This window comes from Bos grunniens, chromosome 18, assembly GCF_055505025.1.
Source record: "Bos grunniens cultivar Pamir isolate PY7600 chromosome 18, Bosgru_T2T1.0, whole genome shotgun sequence".
In the NCBI taxonomy this organism is placed as follows: Eukaryota; Metazoa; Chordata; class Mammalia; order Artiodactyla; family Bovidae; genus Bos; species Bos grunniens.
The window spans coordinates 39,442,507-39,467,975 of record NC_141182.1 but is presented as its reverse complement, the minus strand read 5'-3'; the positions used below and the strand labels follow the sequence as shown (position 1 = coordinate 39,467,975).

Below are 25,469 nucleotides of genomic sequence, written 5' to 3'. Positions count from 1 at the left end.
TCTCTAATTACAAAGCTAGTATTTGAGAGTAGAAGAGAGATTCAACCCATTGGCCCTTCCTGGAAAAGGTGTCCAAGCACAGCAGAAAGCTGAGTCCACTGTGTGAGACAGAGGCCAAGACTGCCTGAAGACTATTGTCTTTCTCCTTCTCCCTCAGTACTTCATGAGTGCATCCAAATCACATTACCATGGTTCTTTTCATTCAACAAATTTTTTGTTGCTGGTAAAAACATCTCCATAAGTTCAGGAACCTTCCTGATGACATGAACAGCACAAAGTGCTGCCTACAAAAAAAAAAAAAAAACATAAAAAGGACAAAAGAAGATTTATTTCAATTAAAGTTAGGACAACCAATCTTACAAACAAAAGAACCTTGTCAACCAGTTCATCTACATGAAAAAAGAAAGGAGGTATAGATCTGATTATCAGATTTATTAGTTATTAATTGCTTAGGGCTGTCCAATTTATACTACTGCATTAATGAGAACTTCTAACTCACCTGTCTCTTTGGTCATATATTACCAAATAAGTGGACAACAACTTTTTTCAACCAGACCATCTGTTAACACGAGCTTACCAATTGTGCTAAGTATAATTTATCTGCAGCTTTGCAAAGTTAAAAAATAAAGACTCTGTCACTGATCATCGTTCTTCTGAGTAAGAAAACCAAAAGGTTTTATAAAAACACTATGCAGGTGAAAGATACATATATTGCAGATGCTTTAAATCTGCTGCTACTTTTAATAATACCTATACTTTCTCCATTCAACCTCTACTGAAATCAAGGAAATCATTTGAAAGTTACTTAGTATCTTAGTTAAGTCTCTCTGTTAGCCAGTCTCTACTAAAGAAAAGATGGCCCTAGCTTGTTGACAGGAAAGAAAGGGACATTCAAAGACTGATTTCAGTTACTCTCCCCCTATCCCCGCAAAGGAACCATAACTACTACTTGTTGGAACTGAATATCATAATTTAGGTACTTAATAAGAAAAGATTTCAGCTAATTCTTCCCATGCTACAGTTGAGGAAAACAATTTTTTCCTAATCTGCAGGGATATTTTACTTAATATTTATGTAATCTTTCTGAACAAGAGCAGCCCATACATTCTTTAAGAGAAAGGACTGGCTTTGGCCTTTAGCCATCATTAGCAGCACATGATCCTGGAAAACAGCTCGGCCCTTTTAAACAGCTTTGTCTCACACCATTAAATGCAAAAGGCACAGTCAATGACAATCAGATGATTTTATGTCACTTCTAAAGTCCTAAATTTTATACCGCTTATTTATGAAGGCTGTAAGATTCAAGCACAATAAAATAACAACAAAATATTTATACTAACAAATAAAAGCATATAAGAGAATACGATCACTGTCTTCCATTACTATTTCACTTAGATATACCAATTTTAGGAAGGAGGTTCTAAATCATTCCCTAATAATTATCTAGGTCCCAAGGAACTGCACTTCCAAGATTCAAAGGCCCTAATATAAAGGCATGGGCACTAAAATAAATTTGTAACAATCTGTTCATTATCACTTTGTTTAACACTGGTTAGAGTCAGGTAATTTAGGAAGTAATTAGGTATGCCATCTATTTGTTTGTTGATAAACAATTTTCTTGAAAAGTGAGGAATTAAGAGAATTAAAGTGTTCACAATCACTTACCAACTGGAGAGTTAAATAGCAATAAAAAAATCACCTCCAAAATTAGTATAAAAAATAGATTTTGACTTATGAACAACTGATTCATATACAGTCATTTAAAACACATTTAATGCACAGAGAAAGTTATATTATCACTTGCGCTTTCAAGAATGAATAATGTGCCTTCTCTCCATAATACTCCCTATTCCAAACACAGACATTCCATTTCATGGAAAGTTACCTTTTTTCTTAAGTAAGAGTTGGAGGTTTTCAAGAGTTTCTCTACCTCTCCTGCAAGATCTCTGCACATCTCTGAGGACCCCATGCAGCCGAGGGTACAAAGTGCTAGCCCTTGTACATACTGTGTGCTATGATTGAGATCACTGCAAAAGAAAGAAGGCGGCAGAAATGAATATGCCCTGCCCAGTGCTCCCAATGAAGAAGCTTCACAATCTAACAAGAAAGCTCTGAATGATTCATGATTCCTCTCATAAGGAAAATATTAGGATAATTTTTGCAAAAAAAAATGTTTATTCTAACCTTATTATTAATACAAATTACAACACAGTAAACTGACAGTTTGTTCTACATGCTTACAACCCAGCATTTCCAAACACCACTAGTAACAGAATCTATACAACATACTACCTATGGGATGCCAAAAGAACTTTCTTTACTAGCAATGACAGAATATGAAGCACAACTCTATCTTTAAAGATTTTAATATGCTCTATTAACTACAAAAAAGTAAGATATTAACCAAAATGTTTAAAAAAAAATTTAGAAAACACAATCCTGCTAGAGCATTTAAGATGACAAACATCACAACAGAAACACTCTAAAATCTTTGAGCACAGCATTAACCTTGATATTAATTTTTACATTTATTCAAAAGAAGAAAAACAGTAACTAAAAAAACAGCTAATTAAACCATCTTAAACTAAGGTAGACGTTACAGTGAGGCTCAATATCTAGTAGATGGCTGGATGGCATCACTGACTCAATGGACATGAGTCTGAGTGAACTCCGGGAGTTGGTGATGGACAGGGAGGCCTGGCATGCTGCGATTCATGGGGTCGCAGAGAGTTGGACACGACTGAGAAACTGAACTGAACTGAACAGATACAAAAAATTCTAACAGGCACTGATTACTGCACAAAACTATTTCTAAACCAGCCAGGAAGTATTTTCAGAAAAGTTGAAGCATTAAAAGTTTGAATAGTAAATGCATTTATATATTATAATCAACTCTTACTATGCAGAAGCTGAATTCCTATGTTGAGTTATGCTACTTCTACCAGCCTTAAGAGTATTTTAAAATCCTTTAGTTCAGTGGTTCTCAAACGGTGATTAGAGAGTCTCTGGAAGTTCCTAGGACTATTTCAGGGGGTCCATGAGATATAAATACTTTCACAATACTAACTCATTATTTGTCAGCTTTATTGCACTATCAGTGCAAATGGGAAGAACTAAGGCACATTAGCACGTATCAGGAAAGAGGCACCAAACTGTATTACCAGTCACTGAATTCACTGCCATATACTTAACGGTCCAAGAAGGAAGGGAGGGAGGCAGTTTCACTTAATACTCCCCTTTTTGTTGTTGTCTGCTGTTCAGTCACTCACGACAAAGCAGTAAAAATGACTAGCTTAATTATACCTTGACTTTTTTTCTTTTTTAAGCCATGCCATGCAACTTGTAGGATCTCAGTTCCCTGATCAGGGATTGAATCTGGGTCACTTCAGTGAAAGCCCAGAATCCTAAGCACTAGGCCACCAAGGAACTCCCTCATACCTTGACTCTTGAGTGCACATTTTTTAATATTCTGTGTGACAAAATGGAAAGTATGCATGAAATACTTCTGATGCATAATGAAATAAGGGACAATCTCAGCAAAAAGCACTTGTGTATCTGTTTCATTTGCAAGCTAAACTACGAACCAGCTGTTTTTAAAATGAACATCATTTTTACCTGAAAAATAACAATTATAATTACTAAGATGTGGTTATTTTCTTAAACATTCTTAAACATTTTCTGGAAGAAAAGCCAAGTAAGCCTATCACTTCAAGGGCAACAAGTGACAATATTTGTTGCCAATGACAAACCTAAGCTTTGAAAGTGAAAACTAGAATTTTGGAATATTTGTATTGCCATCATGAACCTGACAGTCTATTAATACTTTAAAGCTCCTTGAACTAATTTTCTCCAAATGCTTTAAGCATGATGTTTAAAAACTAAACAAAAGAGTCAAACTGTATGGATGGGTTTCAATATAACAAAAAAAAAACCAAACTTCACTGATACAATTTCAGATTCTACACTAACCTAATGAAACTACCACTTGTGGAGTTTGGTATGGGATCATGGAAGATTATCCACAGTTATCTGAAAGGTTATTAAAGCCCTCTTCCTTTTTCAAACATTATCTGTGAAAGGCTAGATCTTCATATATTTCAACTAAAACATAAGAAAATGAATGCAGAAGCGAACACAAGCATCTAACCTATTCTATTAGGTTAGACATTAAAGATATTTACAAAAGTATAAAATAATGCCATTCTTCTCTCTGAATTGTTTTTGTTCTGGAAAATAGCTTATATTTCATAACAAAATGTATTGCTGTCAACACTGTAAAGGTTTCATTAATGATAATTTTTAATGAACCAATGAATAAATCCCTGAAGAACAAAGAAAGGAAAAGAAACAAAAGGAAAGTGTCAGTCAGGTTTTCTACTTTCTACTAATTTGAATATTTAAGATAAAAATTACTAATAAACTTTAACTTAATTATGGTACTGGTTCCCAAAAAATATTTCGTTAACTCTTCATTCATTTTTCAATGATTAAGAATATCTGTATAAGGCAAGCTCTTAAAATAATGTGTCTGATTTTTAAAGATTTAAGTCCAAGATCATTAATGTCTTAAAAGTTTTTCTGGACCAATGAACAATGAGGTAAACATGCCATCATTAAACAGAAAAACTGCTAGTACACTATGATGCCCTATAATACAAACAAAAAGCAAGAAACCTCACAAATAAACAAAAAACCCATTCATTAAAAGATTTTAAAAAACTGAATGATCCAAAGTCCTTTGACTGAACTTAAACTGAAGTATTGGATCAATTCCCAACTATTAGTAGCTCTCTCCTAAATTCACTTGGGGCTTGGCTGGGTCTCATTATACACACAGATTCCTTCATTGCCTATATGCCTCATTCTTCAATTTTAATCAAGCTACAAACCTATTCTTAAGTTGGCTCAAAACTTGATGCTAGGCAGAACTGTCAAATTATCAGCATGTGACTAAAGGCTTGAGTAATAAGGGCAGCAGAGCATGTAAGAACAAAAATTAAAGAAACTTTCAGAGCCTTGTCCAAAATAAGAGTATAAAGTCATGTTAAACACCTAGAATGTAACCTCCATGACACCAAAGATTTCTGCTCACTTTTTTCATTCTCCATCCTCAGCACTTACAATAGCTCCTGGCATACAACAGGTATGCAATCAATGTTTGTTGAATAAATTGAAGCAACTTAGTATTTTCATTACTAATATTTATTTCAAGGCCAAAAAGAACAAAATTTTCCCAAATAAAGCTGCAGAGGCAGTGTATTTAAATGAGATACTATATTTTTACAAGCAAATCTTAACTCTCATTTAAAATTTTTTCATTATTGGGAAATTTTAAATTACAACATTTACCACAGCAAAATATATGAGTTCAACGTCTACAAACTGATCGCCTATAAACCCCTGCTTCTTTCTGTCAATTACACAAATACTGTAAATTAAAAATTAAATCTAAAAAAGAAGATAAACTGGTAGACATACCAAAACCAAAAAAACCCAAAAAGAACCTTAAATCAATAAGGCCATCAGAACTTTCATAGCTTTTTAACAGAAATTTATTATAAGAGGGATACTGAGAAGAACTGTTAACTCCCTACTCGCAGGTCTTCTACTTTTTCTAGAATGGCAAGCATTCCTCAGCTTCTAAGGTAAACACATAACTGGACTAGTAAATCAGCAAAGCACCTGTTAGAGAAAAAAGGACTTATGCACAAAAGCTCACAGGCTAAATACAACTGTCAGCAACTGAAATCTGGGATTAGACTGCTGACAAGCAAGACCTCTCTTTTTACCTTTAAATGGTATTCATTTAGAATATATTGGTAGTTATTTAATAAATACAGTGCCTCATAATTCATGGTATTCAAAAAATTCTATGATAAGAAAGCTAAGATTTACCAATGCTTTTTCTATTCTATCAAAGTCCAAATGCTTATTCATTGCTAAATAGTTGCTATGACTCAAGATGTACAACAATACTTTCATTTAAATTATCCCCTACAGATTTACTTTTTTTCTACAGAAGTTTTAATCCTTTCCTTATCCTCTTTATATATAAGCTCCAGAACCAAAAGCAACTCAATTATATTCTAGACAGCAAATATAAAATCAATAAACAGAAGCCTTGATGTCCTATTATTAAAAAGACCTAAAAAAACAAAGCAGTTATAAGAAAGAAATTAAGACTTACTTCTTGATACAGTTGGTCATGAGAAGATGGACATCTTGTCTTTCATCTAACAACAGCATTGCCCCTAAATAGCCAATGCGTTTGTCTGTGAATTTTTGAGAGGCGATAAGCTTGAGGCACTCCAACTACAAATTACAAAAAAAAAAAAGAAATTTCAATCAGGAAAACAATGTTTTTAACCCAGAATCAATGGATAACTAAAGTACATAGGTATAACCTATATCATCAAACCACAAAAATAAAAGGCAAAGACTTAAGATCTTTCAATATCTTAAAGATAATAATCAAGCTCTGGAATAGAGTATCTAGTTAAGGCCCTATCGTACTTGCCATCCAAATAATCTGCGAAGTTTATGTTAGATCTAAATATTCGTACAGACTACGGGAGTGTTATCATAAGGGTTTAATAAACCTTATTCTTAATTTAATTCCTAGAGTACATTAAATGAGCACCTAACACATGTGTGTATTTAATGTCTGGTTCCTATTCTGAAATATCAAAAGCTCAGTAACTGAAATGTACCCAAGTGTCAAACAGTCCTAAACATCATGGAAGGTACAATTAAAAAAGGAGGACAATTAACTAACTTTATGTGGAAAAGTGCTACATTTGAGGCTTGAACTATGAAGAGTAGAGGTTTTAGGAATCAAACAGAAGAAAACAACAACAAAAAGCCACAGGAAAACTCAGTAATAGAATTAACCTAAAATATTTTATACAATTTCCTCGTACATAATTCTTTACACAACCCTCAGAGCTTAAGAATCCATGAAGTTATTTACAATAGCCAAGATACAGAACAACCCACGTGCCCATTAACAGATGATTGGTTTAAGGTTTGGGGGGGGTATGCACGCATGTGTGCGCACACATGCACGCACGTGTGTATAATAGAGTATTAAAGAACCAAGTATTACCATTAGCAGCCACATGGATGGACCTAGAGAGCATCATATTAAGTGAAGTGAAAGGCAAATGGTACATGGTATCACATGTGGAATCTAAGAAGTAAAACAAATCAATCTACTTACAAAATAGAAAACAGATCAAGGTAGAAAACTTATGGTTGCCAGAGGGGAAGAGAGAGAGAGGGGTAAATTAGGAGCAATTAACAGATACAAACTGCTATACATAAAACAGATAAGCAACAATCATTACTGTATAGTAGAGGGAACTATATTCAGTATCTTAACATAATGAAAACTAATCTGAAATACATACTCTCACACACACATACGTATAACTCAGTCACTTCACTGTACACTGGAAATACAGACAATACTATAAATCAAAAATCCTTCAATTAAAAAAAAAGTCCTTGTAATTAGTCTGTCTCTCTACTTAGACTTTCTTGAACTTCATAATCACTGATATATACTTTATGATTTCATCTTGACTAACAAGGAAGAAGCCAAACATTCCCTCTAGGGCAGTGGTTTTCAAAGGGTATACACAAGTTAAAACTCTTTAAGAGGAGTTTTTCAAACTATGCTCCCATTTAGACTCACAGCATTCCAAGGAAAGGGGCTCAGATGCAGACCGGTGTATACAGCAATGTGAGATCTCATGAGACTACTTCCCACAAGAATCTGCCTGTAAGTATGAAAGTCAAATTAAGGAAAGTAAAAGAGTTTACAAATAAATCCCTCTTGAGCTATTTAAAAACTGCTCTCTCAATGTTCCCACATTAAAAACACCAAGAGGTTGTGGGATGACTATAGCATCATGAGCATGTCAAAGAAGCCTCTAAGAGAGAATAACCAGGATCCCAAGGAAAACTGAAATGCCTCTGAGATCAACAAAGATTATCTAACAACCCTTTCTATCTACACAATTTAAATTTCAAAGAACAATTTCTGAAGTAGAGGATTACAGTCATTCTTAAATGTCAGCAGAAAAGTAACTGCTGAGGTGAATGAGAAAATCACAAGTTAAAATGTTATTAGAAAAATCTTTCTCTTTTTCAAACTGAAGGCTTTTAAATCTTCTCACTTAATCATTCCATAAATAATATTTTAACAGTGAAAGAAAATGTTCTAAGAATCAAGATATCACCGAAATGTTTATCATCTCTACTGAATCATGCTTTTGACAAACATCAAGCATTAAACAAATAAACCACCCAAATTTTTTTATTAAGATGAACTAATGAGAAGGACATTTTTAGGCATTAATATTACTTCATATTTTTAAAGGCCAAGTTTAAGAGTGTGTGTGCGTGGGCGTGTCTGTGTGCACGCCGCACATCGCGTGCTCAGTTGCGTCTGACTCCATGCAACCCTATGGACTATAGCCCACCAGGCTTCTTTGTCCAAAGAATTTTCCAGGCAACGATACAGGAGTAGGTTGCCATTTCATCCTGCAGGGGAACTTCCCACAACAGGAATCAAACCCATATCTCCTGTGGCTCCTGCATTGGGCAGGTAGATTCTTTACCACTGAGCCACCTGGGAAGCCAGGTTTTAAGATAGACCAAAATTCATCAACGACTAGTGAGTACAATTTGCTGTTTTTTTGTGACAGCTGTTAGAACTACTAACTAAATACCAAAAGAAAAAGTAAAATTAAAGAGACAAATACTAAATTCTTTCTTTTAAATATTCTCCATTGGTACAGTGACTCTGCTTCAAGAATGAGCTGCTTCTTTTTTTTTTTTTTTGAAGGTGACAAATTTGAGGGGAAAATATAAGATTATATACTGGAAATGGTCTCTGAAATACATCTTCAGGTGAAGGACTGACTCTCATCACACTTCACACTTACGTGGCAGTGGCCAGCAACTGAACTCATAATGTACCACGTGTCATTATTAAGACTGTTACAAAGTTTTCAAATATTGAAAAAGAAAATGACTGAAGCAGAACACAATGGGATGTGGGTAGTGAGGAGAGGGCATTCATTTTTGAGCAGCCCTCACTAAAAACACAACTCAAAAAAATAAATAAATAAATAAAAAATAAAAACACAACTCAACACATAAGTTACAGAAGAAAAGTAGTGACCAATTAAATGTATCCATTTCTTAGACAACAACCTCAACTTCATCCCAGTACTTCTAACTCCTCATTTATAGCTACCTAAACTTCCACCTGAAACATAGCTAACCCACATATCTACCTTTAAATCCACCATAAACAGTCCACCACCAAGATAAAAGGAAGCTTTTGCTTTTATCTCAAACTCTGTGAACAAAGTAAAAGCAAATGACAAACTTAGAAAAACTACTTGCAACCAGACATGAAATCCTGTACAACAGGATTCTATACTTATTTAAAAAAGACTGACAAAGAATATGAAGAGACAGTTCAAATTCAAAAAAATAACTCAAGTACAAAAGGAAATTCAATCTCCTCACAAAACAAATGCAAAACCAACTAGGAAAATTTACTGAAAAAAAAAAAAAATGGACCTGTACACCTGAAAAGGGTGAGTTATATGATATGCAAAATATGATTCAGTGAAGTTATTAGAAAAGAAAAAGAAATGCAAATCAAAACCAGACTGAGATATCACATTTTAACCTATTATATTAAAAAAGATTTTTTAAAAAGTGTTATTATAACAGTGCAAGGACATTAGTAATGAGAGTATAAACTGGCACAAGACGTAGTGAGAAAGATTGTATCTATCTACATTACAAACACACATATCCTTCTGACTCAACAAATCTACTTTTAGGAACTGACAAAGTATTTACATTCACACGTGAGCAAGATAATGGATATTATTCCACTGTACTATTATTACTTCAAACAGTAAGATTGCAAATAAGTGTCCATTAATAAGACATCAGTTTAATAAATTATGATTCATACATAAATGGAATACCATGCTGGATTTACTACTATGAACATGTCAGCAAAGCTGGAAAAAAATATGTACAAGGAAGCTCGTTATATACTGGTATGGACTAATCTTCACAATGGATTAGTAGGTGAACGGTGCAAACAGTATGTTACAATATAATTTTGGAAGAGGTAAGAATATACCAAATGATGCTAAAGCTGAAACTCCAGTACTTTGGCCACCTCGTGTGAAGAGTTGACTCACTGGAAGAGACTCTGATGCTGGGAAGGATTGGGGGCAGGAGGAGAAGGAGACGACAGAGGATGAGACGGCTGGATGGCATCACCGACTCTATGGACATGAGTCTGGGTGAACTCCAGGGGTTGGTGATGGACAGGGAGGCCTGGCATGCTGCGATTCATGGAGTCACAAAGAGTCAGACACGACTGAGCGACTGAACTGAACTGAACTGAAGAATATATATGTCCACTGCCTGGAGATGTATAAAGTATCTCTGGAAATATAGTCAAGAAATGAATACCACAAGTCACCTGTAAGGAGGGAAACTAAGTGACTGGAAGAGGATGGAAAGCACAGTTTTCATCATATATCCTTTTGTATCTTTTAAATTTTGCATCAGTGAACTGTCATTGTTTATTACAAAGATGAATAATATTGGGCTGGGAGAAAAAAACTGCAGGACAAAGAGAACTTATGGTTAGAAAAGTTAATACAATAACATTATAATTAAACAGGGGAAAAAAAAAAGATGAAATAATTTGTTCTCCCTCCAAAGTTAAACAACATATGTTTCAAAAAAGCATTTAAGTCTTGGAATCACTTCATGAAAAAGTCTTCAAAATTTTAAGACCACAACCCTATGCAAACATAACTCAGTAAATGGAAGCAATCAGCCTTTTAAAGATAACTTAAAATCATGAGCAATTACTGTGCTATTCTATCTATAATATCTGTGATGCTACTGTCGGAGCCTGTTAAGTACACTCCTTTCTTATCTCTATACTCCACGAAGGCTATGCTTTTTCTGCTGAGTTATTTTGTATTCCTCACCTACTATCAATTTCTCCGTTAACAACACCCTCAATATACCTGCTTATCCACAGCAACCTTCTCCCTTTCTCCCCAACTATCATGCCAAAGGGCTGACTGTGACAACTCTTCGCTACTCACTGATTTTTTTTATATTTACTTTCCAAGTGTTCTGAGTCATTGGTGGTTTTGCTTTAATTTGGTAAGTTCCCGCTGTGCCCAAACCAATGTACCAGTCATTCTCACTGATACTGTTAGAAGGACACACAAAAGAAAACCAGCATTTGAATATTTATCAGAAAATATGATATATATACCATGACAGTCATGCACAAGCTACTGTGAAAACAGGGTAGGAAGGACACCAAATTCAGGTTAGTAATTGAAAGAAAACATTTGAGAAAAGTTTCTCTGTACATAACACAGAGTGGAAGAGAAAGAAATCAGAGTTAGGAGCTGAGTCTAAGACTGGTTCTAGCTAAGAGACCTAAGCCAGTTGTTTCACCATCTGGGCCTAGTTCCTCATCACTAAGGTAACAGCCACATCAAGGAAGACAGCACCCAAACAGCTGTCCTACATGCCATGTCTTCAAGGCAAATAGCTACTAATTATCTCCAGCTGATCCTTGAATTTTTCTCAGAATATTTTCTCAGCAGAAGCATTCCAAAACTCCAGACAGTCATTAGCAACAAGCCTTAAGGGAATGAAATCATTGTCCCCCTTTACAACAAATACAGTAAATTTGGAGGGAGTAGATTAGATGGAAAACCTAACAACTTAATTTTCTACATACTTTTTCTAGATGCAATCCTCCAATTTTCTTTGAATTGCAAAACAATTTTTAAAAGGATAATTTTACCAAGTTTCTGGCTTTGTCACATTTTTCTGAACCAAGCAGAAATACTGCCTTTTATCAACATTTAACCTGGTTGCCCTTTTAAAAAAAGCTGCACTCATTTTGTCAGCTTTTAGAATAATTTCCCAAAAGGTCAAATGCACATGACACTTGCTTTTAACACCGAGCTTTATGATGTTTACACTCATCTCGATGCAAAGATGCAATTAAAATATTGGTATGGGGAGGGAAGTGGGAGGGGGGTTCAGAATGGGGAACACGTGTACACCCGTGGTGGATTCATGTTGATGTATGGCAAAACCAATACAATATTGTAAAGTAATTAGCCTCCAATTAAAATACATAAATTCAAATTAAAAATAAATAAATAAATAAAACTAGGGGAAAAAAAGAAAGCTGTGATACATATACACAATGGAGTATTACTCAGCCATTAAAAAGAATACATTTGAATCAGTTCTAATGAGGTGGATGAAACTGGAGCCTATTATACAGAGTGAAGTAAGCCAGAAAGAAAAACACCAATACAGTATACTAACGCATATATATGGAATTTAGAAAGATGTATAGAACAGTCTTTTAGACTCTGTGGGAGAGGGAGAGGTGGGGATGATTTGGGAGAATGGCATTGAAACATGTATAATACCATATATGAAACAAATCGCCAGTCCAAGTTCGATGCATGATACTGGATGCTTGGGGCTGGTGCACTGGGACAACCCAGAGGGATGGTATGGGGAGGGAGGAGGGAGGAGGGTTCAGGATGGGGAACACATGTATACCTGTGGCGGACTCATGTTGATTTATGGCAAAACCAATACAATACTGTAAAGTAATTAACCTCCAATTAAATAAATTTATATTAAATAAATAAATAAAAATTAAAAAAATATTGTAAATATTAATGGATCTGCAACTGATTGGTTAGGTCTTTTTTAAAAGTTACTTTTATTTCATTTTAATATTCAGAAATAACTTTCTAGTGTACAAACACACACACGTTTGAAGAACAAGGTTATAATTGCTTTACCACTATACAGACTGGCAACATAAAATCTATATGAACCAGAGCCTGCTTTTTCATTTTTCTGGTTGAGAGGAAAATACATATTAACATTCCTGTTGTATCCCGTTTTTTTTTCTCTGAGAAAATTTATTATGAAATATTTCACTCAAAAATTTGACCCACCAACAAGCTTCAACAAATCTTAACATTTTATCCCATTTATTTTTAAAAATTTAGTATGATGAATTCAATTAAATCCCTCTGAATAGTCTGCCTCAGTCTAAGTTTCCTCTCTTCATCCCAGGAGTAACCAAAACTCAAAATTGCTGTTGATCACTGTCATGTCATATGTCCTTAGCTATACGTGAAAAAGACAATTGTTTTTGAATGCTTTAAACTTTCCACTAAGTATCATATTGTATTCCTGCCCTTTTCACCCAACATCTTCTGAACAATTACCTACATCCAGACAAGAAGCTCCAGTTCAGGCATGTTCATTGCTATAGAGTATTTCACCTATGAATATACAACTTATCTATTCTCTTTGTGGACATACAGATTGTTCCCAATACTTTCCTGTTAGAAACTACAGCAATGAACACTTGTAAATGTCTCTCTTTAAATGGACAAGGAGGCTTGATCAGATTCACGTTTATCAGTTTTGTTTTGATTTAGCAAATATAATTCACAGGTGGTGATATGAACTTTTAACAGGAGGCTTTAATTATTGCTGGTGGTTTTATCTCTTTTGTGACATCAGCAGCACTGATGATCATCAGGGGTTGAAAATGGTAATATCCTAATTCTTCTTCCATCCCTTCTTCATTTATTAGCTGGGCTATTCCTCTAAGGAGCAACTTTCTCTATATATACCATTGGATTACCAATAGTTCCTTCAGAAAGAACTTAGCAATAATTATTTTACAAGGAACAACTGGATAGAAAAGACAGGATAAATGTTTCTTTTTCTTTACCAGTTTTCAAAATAATAAGTCATTTCCCTAATATTTTCCAAAAACGGCCAATAACGCTTTCAAATTTTTTTAATTATTATGAACTATTGATACAAACTTATTTGGTATGTTTCAACTACAATTATTACTTTTTTTTTTGGCTGCACCACACGGCATGTGGGATCTTAGTTCCCCAACCAGGGATCAAACCTACCTCCCCTGCAGTGGACACAGAGAGTCTTAACTGCTGGACCGCTAGGGAAGTCCCCAGTTATTGCTCTTTTATTAAAGCTCAAACTTTCTCATTTTGAGGCAAGACAGCCTTCTCTCATGGCTACCAAATCCTTTCAAAACGACCTCTGTAGTTTCTCTTTAAAAAATGACGCCTAGATAGACTCGGAAAACATATTTTATTTAAATATGTCATAGAAATGAATCTTAGACATATATATAAAGTTCCTGTACAAAATGAAATATCACCAAAGTCTACCCTATGATTTTAAATTCAGAGTTTGTCTTTAAAGAACAGCCTTAGGAGTATATAAATCTACTGTTCTCATGATGTTAACAGCAGCACTCTCTGAGTGGAAGGATTAGGAGTCTTTCCTCCACTTGACTATCTAACTTAATGTGTCTACTTAAAATCAACCAACAAGAATACATGAATAGCTATCTGTTTTATACTAATTATGTCACATGCTACATGGATAACCACCTAGATCCATTTCTGATATGGCAAAAGCATATAATGTTTATTTATAGGAGACAGCTGTTGCTTTTGATTGCCTAGTATCTGGTCCTTTCCTCGGATATTAATACCTCAATTTTCCTTTGGGGAATTAACACTCTCCCACTCTTAATCATGAATTTCTTGAGAGGCTAATCTCATTTCCTGCCCCAAAATGAGCATAAAAGTCACCCAAGTCAGCCTGGGAAGATTCAATCCCATTACTTTTTTAACTCAATGGTGCAGGTATATTCTTCCACTGAAGTTAGTGAGCTGAACAGAAAATAAACTGATGGCCATCTTTCCTGACAAATATGTCAAAACATTAATAATATTATTGTTGAATAATGCAAATATGGGTGGTATTTTTTCTCTTTGTACCTAGTGTTGCACATTCTTTCATTTTACTTTTTTTACATTCTTTCAATTTTGCAGTCTTTTCCTTAGAAAGACTACTTAGCACACAATTAAATTTTCAAGTGAAATAAAATTTAATAGCATTCATAAGAATAAAAAAACAACCCACTACACCCTTCTCTGTAGCTCAATCTCCCTTACCATGTATAAAAGTGGAAAGAAGAAAGTACTTATCACCAAGACTATCAGGCCCAGACTGGCTGTATCAAGCAATATGTGTGTTTTTTTTTTAATAAATATGCGTTTGTGTGTGGGAGTGACACAAGAGGCAGACCTGCACAGTGGCTATAGCTATCAAGGAATGAGATTAAGGACAAAATCCTTAAATGCCATTACCTGGCATTCATCAAATTTCTTTTACTTAAACACAACTGTCAACAGTGTTGGTAGTGTTATAATATTACTGCACTGAGAAAATAATTAAGAAAACATTTAGTAAACTTTTCTTAAAAGTGTACTCATCATAGTCCAGAATATGTGACAGAACAATCACAACCTACCAGTTAATCCCAGTCAATCTTTAAACACACTGCCACCATCAAAACATACTCTAATCCACATAATTACAGAGATTCCCAATGGAAAAGACAATTGATGGCAATATCATGCCTTCCCAGGTCAGCAGCTTTCTCTCTCAATTCTACCCTCAGTTCCATAATAATAAGACTACTGGGACATCAAAAATATCCTGTCCTCCTTGACAGGAAAGACTAACAGTCCCTGACCTACTGACATTAAAATAAGAGTACCCTTGTTAGCCTGGAAGAGAGCATGGCAAGCCACTTCTTGCCTGGAGAATCCCCACGGTCAGAGGAGCCTGGCAGGCTACAGTCCATGGGGTCACAAAGAGCTGGACTGAGCGACTAAGCAGAGCACAGCACCCTTTGCTAGATGTGGTCTCACCCCAGCCTACCTGTCCAAAGTGAGCAGGGTAGCCCAGCATGTGCATATATAGTAATTTTGCCACATTCCGACACCGGTATGTATTGTCTTCTTCTCTAAAAGATGACCGAATTGCAGCACACTCTTTCTGGATCATTTCTCGTTCTTCGGCTTGGGTTCGGGCTGTCCGGATGGTCCGGATCAGCTCCCGCAATCTGATGGGGGCTGGCATCCTCTGGATATAGAAAGACATTAAATAAAGATGTTCACATTTATTTTCTACCAAAAGCATACACACACCTTTCCACACACATTTCTGATTTTTAAGAATTTAAGAGTTGTTAAGTCCAGTAATACAATGTTCCAGCAAAGCAATTACATACAAACCCCTCAATTCATTAAATTTATGTAAAGAACACTAATAAAAATGTTAAGTGGTAACTAAAGCAAAGTAAGAAATAAAATACACTAACAATGAAAAGTCTATCACTAATATCAAAATATCTTAGGAACTAAATCAAGCCAAATCTTTACACAATCCTTAAATTAACGAAAGGACTATGCCTAACCTTAAAGAAGATAGGTATTTTCTGCTCAACTGTCGTTAAACTCAACATAGTTCAACAAAGTATGAGATGAATACTGAATATCATAATCAAAGCTCAACTCAACAAAATAAGAGATGAGGAGAAAAGATCAAATATCAAACTTAAACACCTGAGAAACATAATCATCTCAGTATATCCTAAGTACTCTTTGAAAATGTGGCGGAAAAAAAACAATAAACCAATCTCAGCAGACAAAACCGTCAACTGAAAAACATGCACAACCTAAAAGCCAAGAATTATGTCTTATTAGTGAAGGCTATAGCCCAGAATACAGCCTCTCAGATGGGTCTTTCAAAGTAAGGAGGAGCCAGGATACATAGGTTTTGCTGTGAAAAAATAACAAACATGTAGTTGAACATCACAAGATGACTGCTAATCACAAAAACTGACATCTCAAAGTAATAATTTTAATGCTTTTGTATGTTTGACAAGATTCAAGAGTCTGGGCTTAGTGAAATGATTCCTTTGCTATATATCTTAACTATCCAGGGCCAGGATCCTATTTTTCTCCATCCAGAATTCCCCTCAAGGTGCACCATCAGGGGCAGCTGCACAGGCTGATGTCTTCACAGTCATAATATTCTGTGTTTACTGAAATGGCAGGCAACATTTTTTTGTCCAGAAGACTACTAGTGTCATGAGAAAAAATAAAAATTAACCCTGCACCCTAACCTTACACAATATACAAAAATTAACTCAAAATGGGACCCAGAAGGAAATCTTTGGAAACGTGGGTTAAACAATGATTTAATATATAAGAACAAAGCACAAAAGAAAAATTAATAATCTGGATTTCATAAAAATTTTGAACTTTTACCCTTCAAAAGATGTCATTATATCCTATCTTACAAAGGACTTGTATTTAGAATACATAGTCTTATAACTCAAAAATAAAATAATCATAGTTTAAAATGGGGAAAAGATTTGATTAGACACTTCTCAAAATAAAATATATGAATGGCCAACAAGCACATGAAAAGATGCTAATGTCATCAGTCAACAGAGAAATGTAAATTAAAACTATTAAGGAGATATCACTCTACACCCTTAGAATGCCTATAATTTTAAGCAATAATATAGAACAAATGAACTTTCACACATTGCTCACGGGAATGTAAAATAGCTCAAATACTTTAGAAAACAGTTTGGCAATTTCATATAAATATACACTTAGCATATGATTCAGCAAATCCACTCAGTGTTTACCCAAGAGAATGAAAATATGTGTTCTCAACAACACATGAACAAAAATGTTCAAAGAAGTTTCATTTATAACTGCCAAAAACTGGAAACAACCCAAATGTTCATAAATAGGTGAAGCATGACTGGCATACCCATATAAAAGTATACTTGTCAGAATAAAACAGAACCAATACACAACCCACAAGGGTCTCAAAAACATTCTGCTGAGCAAAAGACCAAGAGAGCACATATTGTATGATTTCACCTATATGACACCTTTAAGAAAGACACATCTCATCTACAATGATGGAAAAGAGATCAATGATTACCTGTGGGGAGAGGGACTGGACTGGGCAGCAAGGAAATCTTTTGGGGTGATAGAAATGGATGTATACACTTATGAAATTCACCAAACTGTATACTTAAGATAGGTGCATTTTATTTTATACATATTATACCTCCATGTTAATAAAAATTATAGAATTAGACAATCATTACAATCACCTTCAGTACCTATTAGCTGTGGAATCCTAAACCAATAATCTTCCATGTTGCTCTAATCTAATAAACCCGTAGGATATCCCACTCCAATCAGTTCACTATGGTATCAATCCTCAAGGTAGGGATGGTACGTTAGGAATTCAGAAAAGTTCCCTAGGTATTGATAAGCTCCGGCATACCGGCCCTCTTAAGACTGTGTGTCCTAAACTATACAAAACTACCTGTATAATACCATTTTGTCATTTTTTTTTTTTCAATTAAAGATCTGATTTACTCAAACATCTGAAAACATTCTACAATGAAAACTGTTATCAGATGCTGCCTGTACTATGCTATGGACCATGCACATACTGCCATACTGTTTTCAGAAGACTTGAAATGCCCATGATTGGTAGTTTAAAAACTGTACACCTGATGCAGAAGGAAGACAATTTAATGTTTCATCCAGATCCAGAGGTGCAGCAAATTAAAGGACAGCTCCAATCGGCAAACAGATATCTCTCAATGGTCTCCAAGAAGAAACAGTTGGCAATAGACAGTTCAAAAGTGCTTCTCCAAAAGGTGGATGGTTCTCTAAAGTTTCAGGTTGCAACCCTTGCAGAAGACACTGACGCCCAACACACTGACTTTCGGTCCAGGATACATAGGTCTTTCCGGTTCCATGTGGCTGGGGAGCCCCTACCAATCATGCTTCTGTGCTGTGACTAAAAGGGTCCTCTGGACCGGGCAGGGAGCAGGTGGGGCCGTGCACCATCAGTCATAGTGGATGGCAGTGTAGAAGATGATCCAGGTGACCATGAACAAGGTAAACGATGTCATAAACCCTTCTTCTGTGAGCTCCCACGTGCCGTGATATTCTTCCTCGTCCATCTGCAGGTAGTTGCTGAAGTAGAGGTACACGACACCCACGTTGATCAGGCAGAACCCAGCTATTGCCAAGAAACCTCGCAGTGGTAACACTCCCCAAATGACACCTAAGACCACAGCAATCATCTGTCAGAACCAGTAGATCACATCTAAAAATTCATCCTTGTCCTCCCAGGCCGTGTCGCTCCACAGCACCTTGCTCCAGACAGGGCCCCACTGGCCTGCTGCCCGCTGCTCATCCCCCGGACGCACCGCCAGGACGGGGCCTGGGGCGCCTAGGCCAATCTAAAAGGGATCTGGAGTCGCAGGTCACAGAGCACTGGTCGGCAGTGGAAGCAACAGGCTCAGCAGATCAGTTCAGCAGCGCCCCTCCAGCTGCCTGCACTTGGCTAAACCCATTTTGTCACTTTTTAATAGAACTATTTGCAGGTTAATGTCTGTAGTTTACAAAGCACTTTTACGTTTATTATCTTCATTATTTCATTTGTCCCTTACATCATTTTAAAATAAGGATGGAAAATCACTATCCTCACTTTGCCTTTGAGGAAACTTGGTCTCAGAGCAACTATTCAACCCTTAAGGTCACAAAGCTGGCAAGTGACAGAGCTAGGAACTTAAACCTGGTATTAAGATGCAAGAAGTTCTTCCCAGTACTTCAAAAATAAATATTGTATCTATGTGAAATTATATGATTGCTAGGATTTGTTTTAAAGTACTCCCAGGGTGGAGAAGGAAATGGCAACCCACTCCAGTAATCTTGCCTGCAAAAGTCCATGAGCAGAAGAGCCTGGCAGGCTGCAGTCCATGGGGCTACACGACTGAACATGCATGAGGAAGGTGGAAGGAGATGGGGTGATAGCAATAAATAAGTAGAACTAAAAATAAATAAATAAATAAAATACTCTCGGGGGAAAAACATCAAGGAAAGAGAACAGGAGGGGGTAAAAATGAAACAAAATGGGCAAATGTTGATTACTGATGAAGGTATATGATGAATACATGACAATACATTATATTATTCCCTATTTTCTTGTGTATTAGAAATTGTTCATCACCAAAAGCTTTTTAAAAATCAAAAAGCTTCAGCAAGGCATCTAAGTCCTTAAAATTTTCATAACAAAAAATATTAATAGAGGTCCATATAAAGAACTACTACTTTCACAATAATCATAAATATCAATGACTTTAGGACAAAACAAAATCTAAAGGTAAGCAAAATCAATGTACTACATACTTACTTTCAACACAGCTAAATAAACTAAGAAAAGTGTAAAGATATTACAGCTCTGAAAGATCAAGAACCAAATGTAAAATCAGGTGTTGACCGTCTAAAGCCCAGTAATTGCATTTTCAAAAAGAATCTTATTTACTGTTAACCTTAACTTGGTGTGTGGGGAACAAGAGACAGCTAAAATCAATCAAGGGCTTCCCTGGTGGCTCAGTGGTAAAGAATCTGCCTGCCAGTGCAGGAGATAGGTTCGATCCCTGATCCAGGAAGATCCCACATGCCGCGGAGCAACTAAGCCCACGCGCCACAACTACAGAGCCCGTGTTCTCGAGCCTGGGAACTGCACCTACTGAAGCCCGTGCACCCTAGAGCCTGTGCACAGCATTAAAAGAAGCCTCTGCAAGAGAAGGCCGTACACCACAACCAGAGAGTAGCCCCCGTTCTCTGCAACTAGAGAAAAGCCCATACGGCAACGAAGACCCAGCAAAGCCAAATAAAGAAATAAATAAAACTACTTTAAAAAAATCAATATCAATGGTAATACTCTGCTAGTAAGTAACTTCTCTCTAGAAGACCTCTACAAAGCCAACAAAGACTATCAGAAAAAGCCTAAATCTAGTCCCAAAATATGGGGGAAATCACAGAAGTTTAAGACAGCTGAGAGAAAAACAAGTTACCTTGAGCAACTTCTCAGCTATCAGCCTCAGAGTCACAGAAATATAGTTCATGCCACTAGCTTTTTTCTCTAGTATTTTTTTTTTTTTTTGCTACACTGTGAGGCATATGGGATCTCAGTTCCCCACCCAGGGGTGGTCCCTTGCATTAGAAGTGTGGAGTCTTAACCACTGGACCACCAGGGAAGTCGCAATGCCCTTAGCTTTGTAAATGCTAGGGGGAGGAAATGGAGGATTCAAGATGTTAACTACCTCGTACAAGGTCACAGAATTAGTCACTAGCCTTACTCATATCTCATGATTCCCCCATTCAGCACTCTTCCTCCAATACTAGGTTGCCTCTAGCTTAGAGAAACACAAGATTTTTTTTCCCTTGGGCTATGACAACTTACTACTACTTGATTTCTTTCTGTATCACAAGAAAATATCTTAATAGGTGTCAACTGAAAAAATGCACGACATAAAAAGTTGAGAACTATGTTTTATTCGGGGAATTACTGAAAACTATAGCTCAGGGCTTCCTGGGTGGCTCTGATGGTGAAGAGTCTGCCTGCAGTGCTGAGGACCCAAGTTCAAGCCCTGGGTCGGGAAGACGCCCTGGAGAAGGAAATGGCAACCCACTCCAGTACTCTTGCCTGGAAAATCCCATGGATGGAGGAGCCTGGTAGCCTGCAGTCCATGGGGTCGCGAAGAGTCAGACACGACTGAGCGACTTCCCTTTCACTTTTCACTTTCATGCATTGGAGAAGGAAATGGCAACCCACTCCAGTGTTCTTGCCTGGAGAATCCCAGGGACGGAGGAGCCTGGCGGGCTGCTGTCTGTGGGGTCACACAGAGTCTGACATGACTGAAGTGACTTAGCAGCAGCAGCAGCAGCATAGCTCAGGGCTTCCCTAGTGGCTCAGATGGTGAAGAGTCTGCCTGCAGTGCAGGAGACCCAAGTTCAATCCCTGGGTCGGGAAGACCCCCTGGAGAAGGAAATGGCAACCCACTCCAGTATTCTTGCCTGGTAGGCTACAGTCCACAGGGTTGCAAAGAGCAGACATGACTGAGCGACTTCACTTTCACTATAGGCCACAGATACAGACAGATCAGAGGGAACCTTCCAAAGAGATAAGGGAGGAGCCAGGACGTATGAGTTTTGACCGGCCGGAGGCAAAAAAAACAAAAACATGTAATCAAACAAACATCACAAGATGACTGCTAATCACAAAAACCAGACATCTCAAGTTAATGATTTTAGTGCTTTTCTGTGTGTGTGAAAATGCCAGAGTCTGGGTTTATTGAAGTCATTCCTTTGATCCGCATCTTATCTGCCAGTATTCTCTCTTCTCCATCCTGAATTCCCTTTAGGGTACACCACCAGATGGCTGCAGTAGCAGCAGTGGCTGATGGCTTGATGGCAGGAAACACTTGTTTACTGAAACTCTTTTTTTTGGTTTACACAGGCATGAATGAAAAAGTAAAGGATTTAGTATATTTCAGAATATATTCTAAGAACAAAACTAAACAAAAAGTTCTGGTTCCAGTGAAAATGGGAGTAAACAACACTCCATGGAGTCCTGCCTCTCTCCTTCTGAATGCAACTATAAATCCTAGAAAAAGTACATGCCACAGCTACCTGAGGACTCTGCAAAGCAAATGACAGTGAGCAGACTAAAGAAAGCAAGAGGAATTTGAAGCTACATCAAACTGGCAAGAAGCTGTCATTTTCCTCCAGTGTTGCCCAGCTTGTACCCAAGGGAAGCCCCAAATCTGGAAGTGCTCATTGGGTACAGAGAAGAAGTTCTAAGAAAAACCCTCTCCTTCTGGTCCAAGGAGCAGGAAAAGAAAGATAAAGGACAAAGGAAGAAATTCTGTTTCATGTTTTCCTTCCCTCTCCCCTGCCCCGGGGTAATACCGCTGGTGGCTGCTGCAAAAAAGCAATGGCAGTACCCTCCAGGCAGGCACCTAAAAACCGGAAAAGGGAAACTCCTCTCGACCAGAGGAGCTGAGACCCTACGAGCATGCAGTAATCTCTCCCTATCCTCTCACTGCTTGATGTGAATTCACCAAGAAAATATAACAATTCCAATTGCAAACATACTCAACAATAGTGTTAAAAAATATATGAGACAAAAACTGACAGATATGAAAGAAAAAATAAACAAATCCTCAATTATAGTTAAGAGACTTCACCATGTTCTCCAAGGATAAAACAAAAAACTTGAATGACACTGTTAACTAACTGGATCTAACGAATAATCTACAGAACACCCCAACCAACAACAGAATGTACATTCTTCTTAATTACAGAACATTCACCAAGACAGACCATGTCCTAGACCATTTGGGGGAAAAAGTTAGGGAATTCCATAGTAGTACAATGATCAATACTCGGCGCTTTCACTGTCTGGGGTTCAATTGCTGGTTGGTAAACTGAGATCCCACAAGCCACACAGCCAAAAAAAAAAAGTTAATAAAGTTAAATGAACGGAAGTTAAAAAAAAAAAAAAAAAAAGGCCTCTGACCATAATGGAATTAAAAGCTAACTGGAAAACTCTCCATCTACCTCGAAATTAAACAATACATTCCCAAATAATGCATGGGTGAAAAAGGAAGTATCAAGGGAAATTAGTAAACATACCGAACTGAACAAAAACATAAACACACATCAAAATCTGGGGTATACATTAAAGCAGTGGTTAATGGGAAATGCATAGCATTAAGGACTTACATGTCAACAATCTAACAACTAAGGTTCTACTTTAAAAAAAACTGGAGGGAATTCCCTCGCGGTCCAGTGGTTAGGACTCCTTACTTTCACTGCTGAGGGCATGGGTTCAACCCCTGGTCAACCCTGGTCAGGGAAGTAAAGTGAAAGTCACTCAGATGTGTCCGACTCTTTGCAACCCCATGGACTATACAATCCATGGAATTCTCCAGGCCAGAATACTGGAGTGGGTAGCCATTCCCTTCTCCAGGGGATCTTCCCAACCCAGGGATCAAACCTAGGTCTCCCGCATTGCGGGTGGATTCTTTACCAGCTGAGCCACAAGGGAAGCCCAAGAATACTGGCGTGGGTACTCCATCCCTTCTCCAGAAGATCTTCCAGACCCAGGAATCGAACTGGGGTCTCCTACATTGCAGGCGGATTCTTTACCAACTGGGGAAGCCCCCCAAAAATGGAACGCTTCATGAATTTGAGTGTCAGGGAGCTAAAAAGTAAATAAAAATAACCCAAAAGAACTAGAAAAAAGTTAACAATAAACAAATCAATGAAATTAAAAACAAAAAAAAGTCAATGAAGCCAAAAACTTGTTTTTAGAAACAATCAATGAAATTGATAAACCTCTGGCCAGACAATAAGAGAAACAATACAAATTACCAATATTAGGAATGAAAGGAGATATTATAACAAACATTAAAAGGATAATTAGGTATTAGTATGAACAACTTAATGCACATCACAACTGAACATACACATGCAAAAAGAGAAAGAAAAAAACCTGAACCTTGATCTAACTCTCACACCTTATTAACTCAAAATGGATCCTAGATCTAAATATAAAACATACAACTATAGAACTTTTAAAGGACATAGGAGTAAACCTTCATGACCTAGGGTTAGGCAGAGTTCTTGGAGGTTATACCAAAGGCACAATCCATAAAAGAAAAAAAATGATAAAACTGGATTTTATAAAAAATACACAACTTTTACACTATGAAAAACACTGTTAAGAAAATGAAAAGACAAGTTACAGACTGGGATATCTGCAAATCACGTATCAACAAGGGATGTGTTTATCTAGAACACAGACACAATTCTCAAAACAGTTAAAAATGGACACTTTACCAAAAAGCTATAAGAAAAGTAAATAAGCATATTTAAAAGATGCTCAACTACATTAAGCATTAGAAAAATACCAATTAAAACCACAATAAGATAACTTTCTTGCCTGGGAAATCCCACGGACAGAGGAGCCTGGCAGGCTATAGTCCATGGCATCACAAGAGTTGAACCCAACTTAACGATTTAACAGCAACAACATACACCTATTAGAATGGCTAACACACCAAGTGCTGGAGAGGATGCAAAGCAACTGGAACTCTCTTTCACACAGCGCTGGAAGGCAAGCAAAATGGTACTGCCACTCTGGAAAACAGTTTGACAGTTTCGTATAAACTTACAACATACACTTACCATACGACCCAGCAATCCTACATCTAGGAATTTATCATAGAAAAATGGGGCTTATGAGGGACAGGGAACTAATAGGGGCTCTACTGAGCTAAGCTCCATAGACTTGAGTACCAGGTTGAAAAGCACCTGGTACTTTTCAAACCCAGGCAGTTCAGAAAGGGTGCCTGTCAAGCTACAGCCATTTTGGACTTCTAAACAAGTGAACTGAGACTAAGAGGGTAATGCTTTAAATACGTGGAGAAGGCCAAGGACAAATCTTTGAGAACTTGTATTTCTCTTTATTTCTACCTTAGATATGTAAGAAGGTCTATTCTAAAAATTGAGAAAAACAAAATGTCATGTCTATGTTTTGGCCAAGGC

The 25,469-nt window shown here is 36.8% G+C and overlaps 1 protein-coding gene across 2 annotated transcripts in view; it reads right to left on the bottom strand.

Annotated features, from left to right (window-relative positions):
* The window catches only part of AP1G1 (adaptor related protein complex 1 subunit gamma 1), an 84,700-nt gene that overhangs the window by 43,009 nt on the left and 16,222 nt on the right, over positions 1 to 25,469 (bottom strand). For both annotated transcript variants that reach the window (XM_086351604.1, XM_086351606.1), the window contains exons 2-5: positions 15,898 to 16,101; positions 6,188 to 6,312; positions 1,886 to 2,027; positions 188 to 284 (exon numbers count right to left, since the gene is read on the bottom strand). In XM_086351604.1, coding sequence (XP_086207730.1) covers positions 188 to 284; positions 1,886 to 2,027; positions 6,188 to 6,312; positions 15,898 to 16,098 — 565 coding nt within the window. In that variant the 5' untranslated portion in view covers positions 16,099 to 16,101. The remainder of the gene's footprint in view (positions 1 to 187; positions 285 to 1,885; positions 2,028 to 6,187; positions 6,313 to 15,897; positions 16,102 to 25,469) is intronic.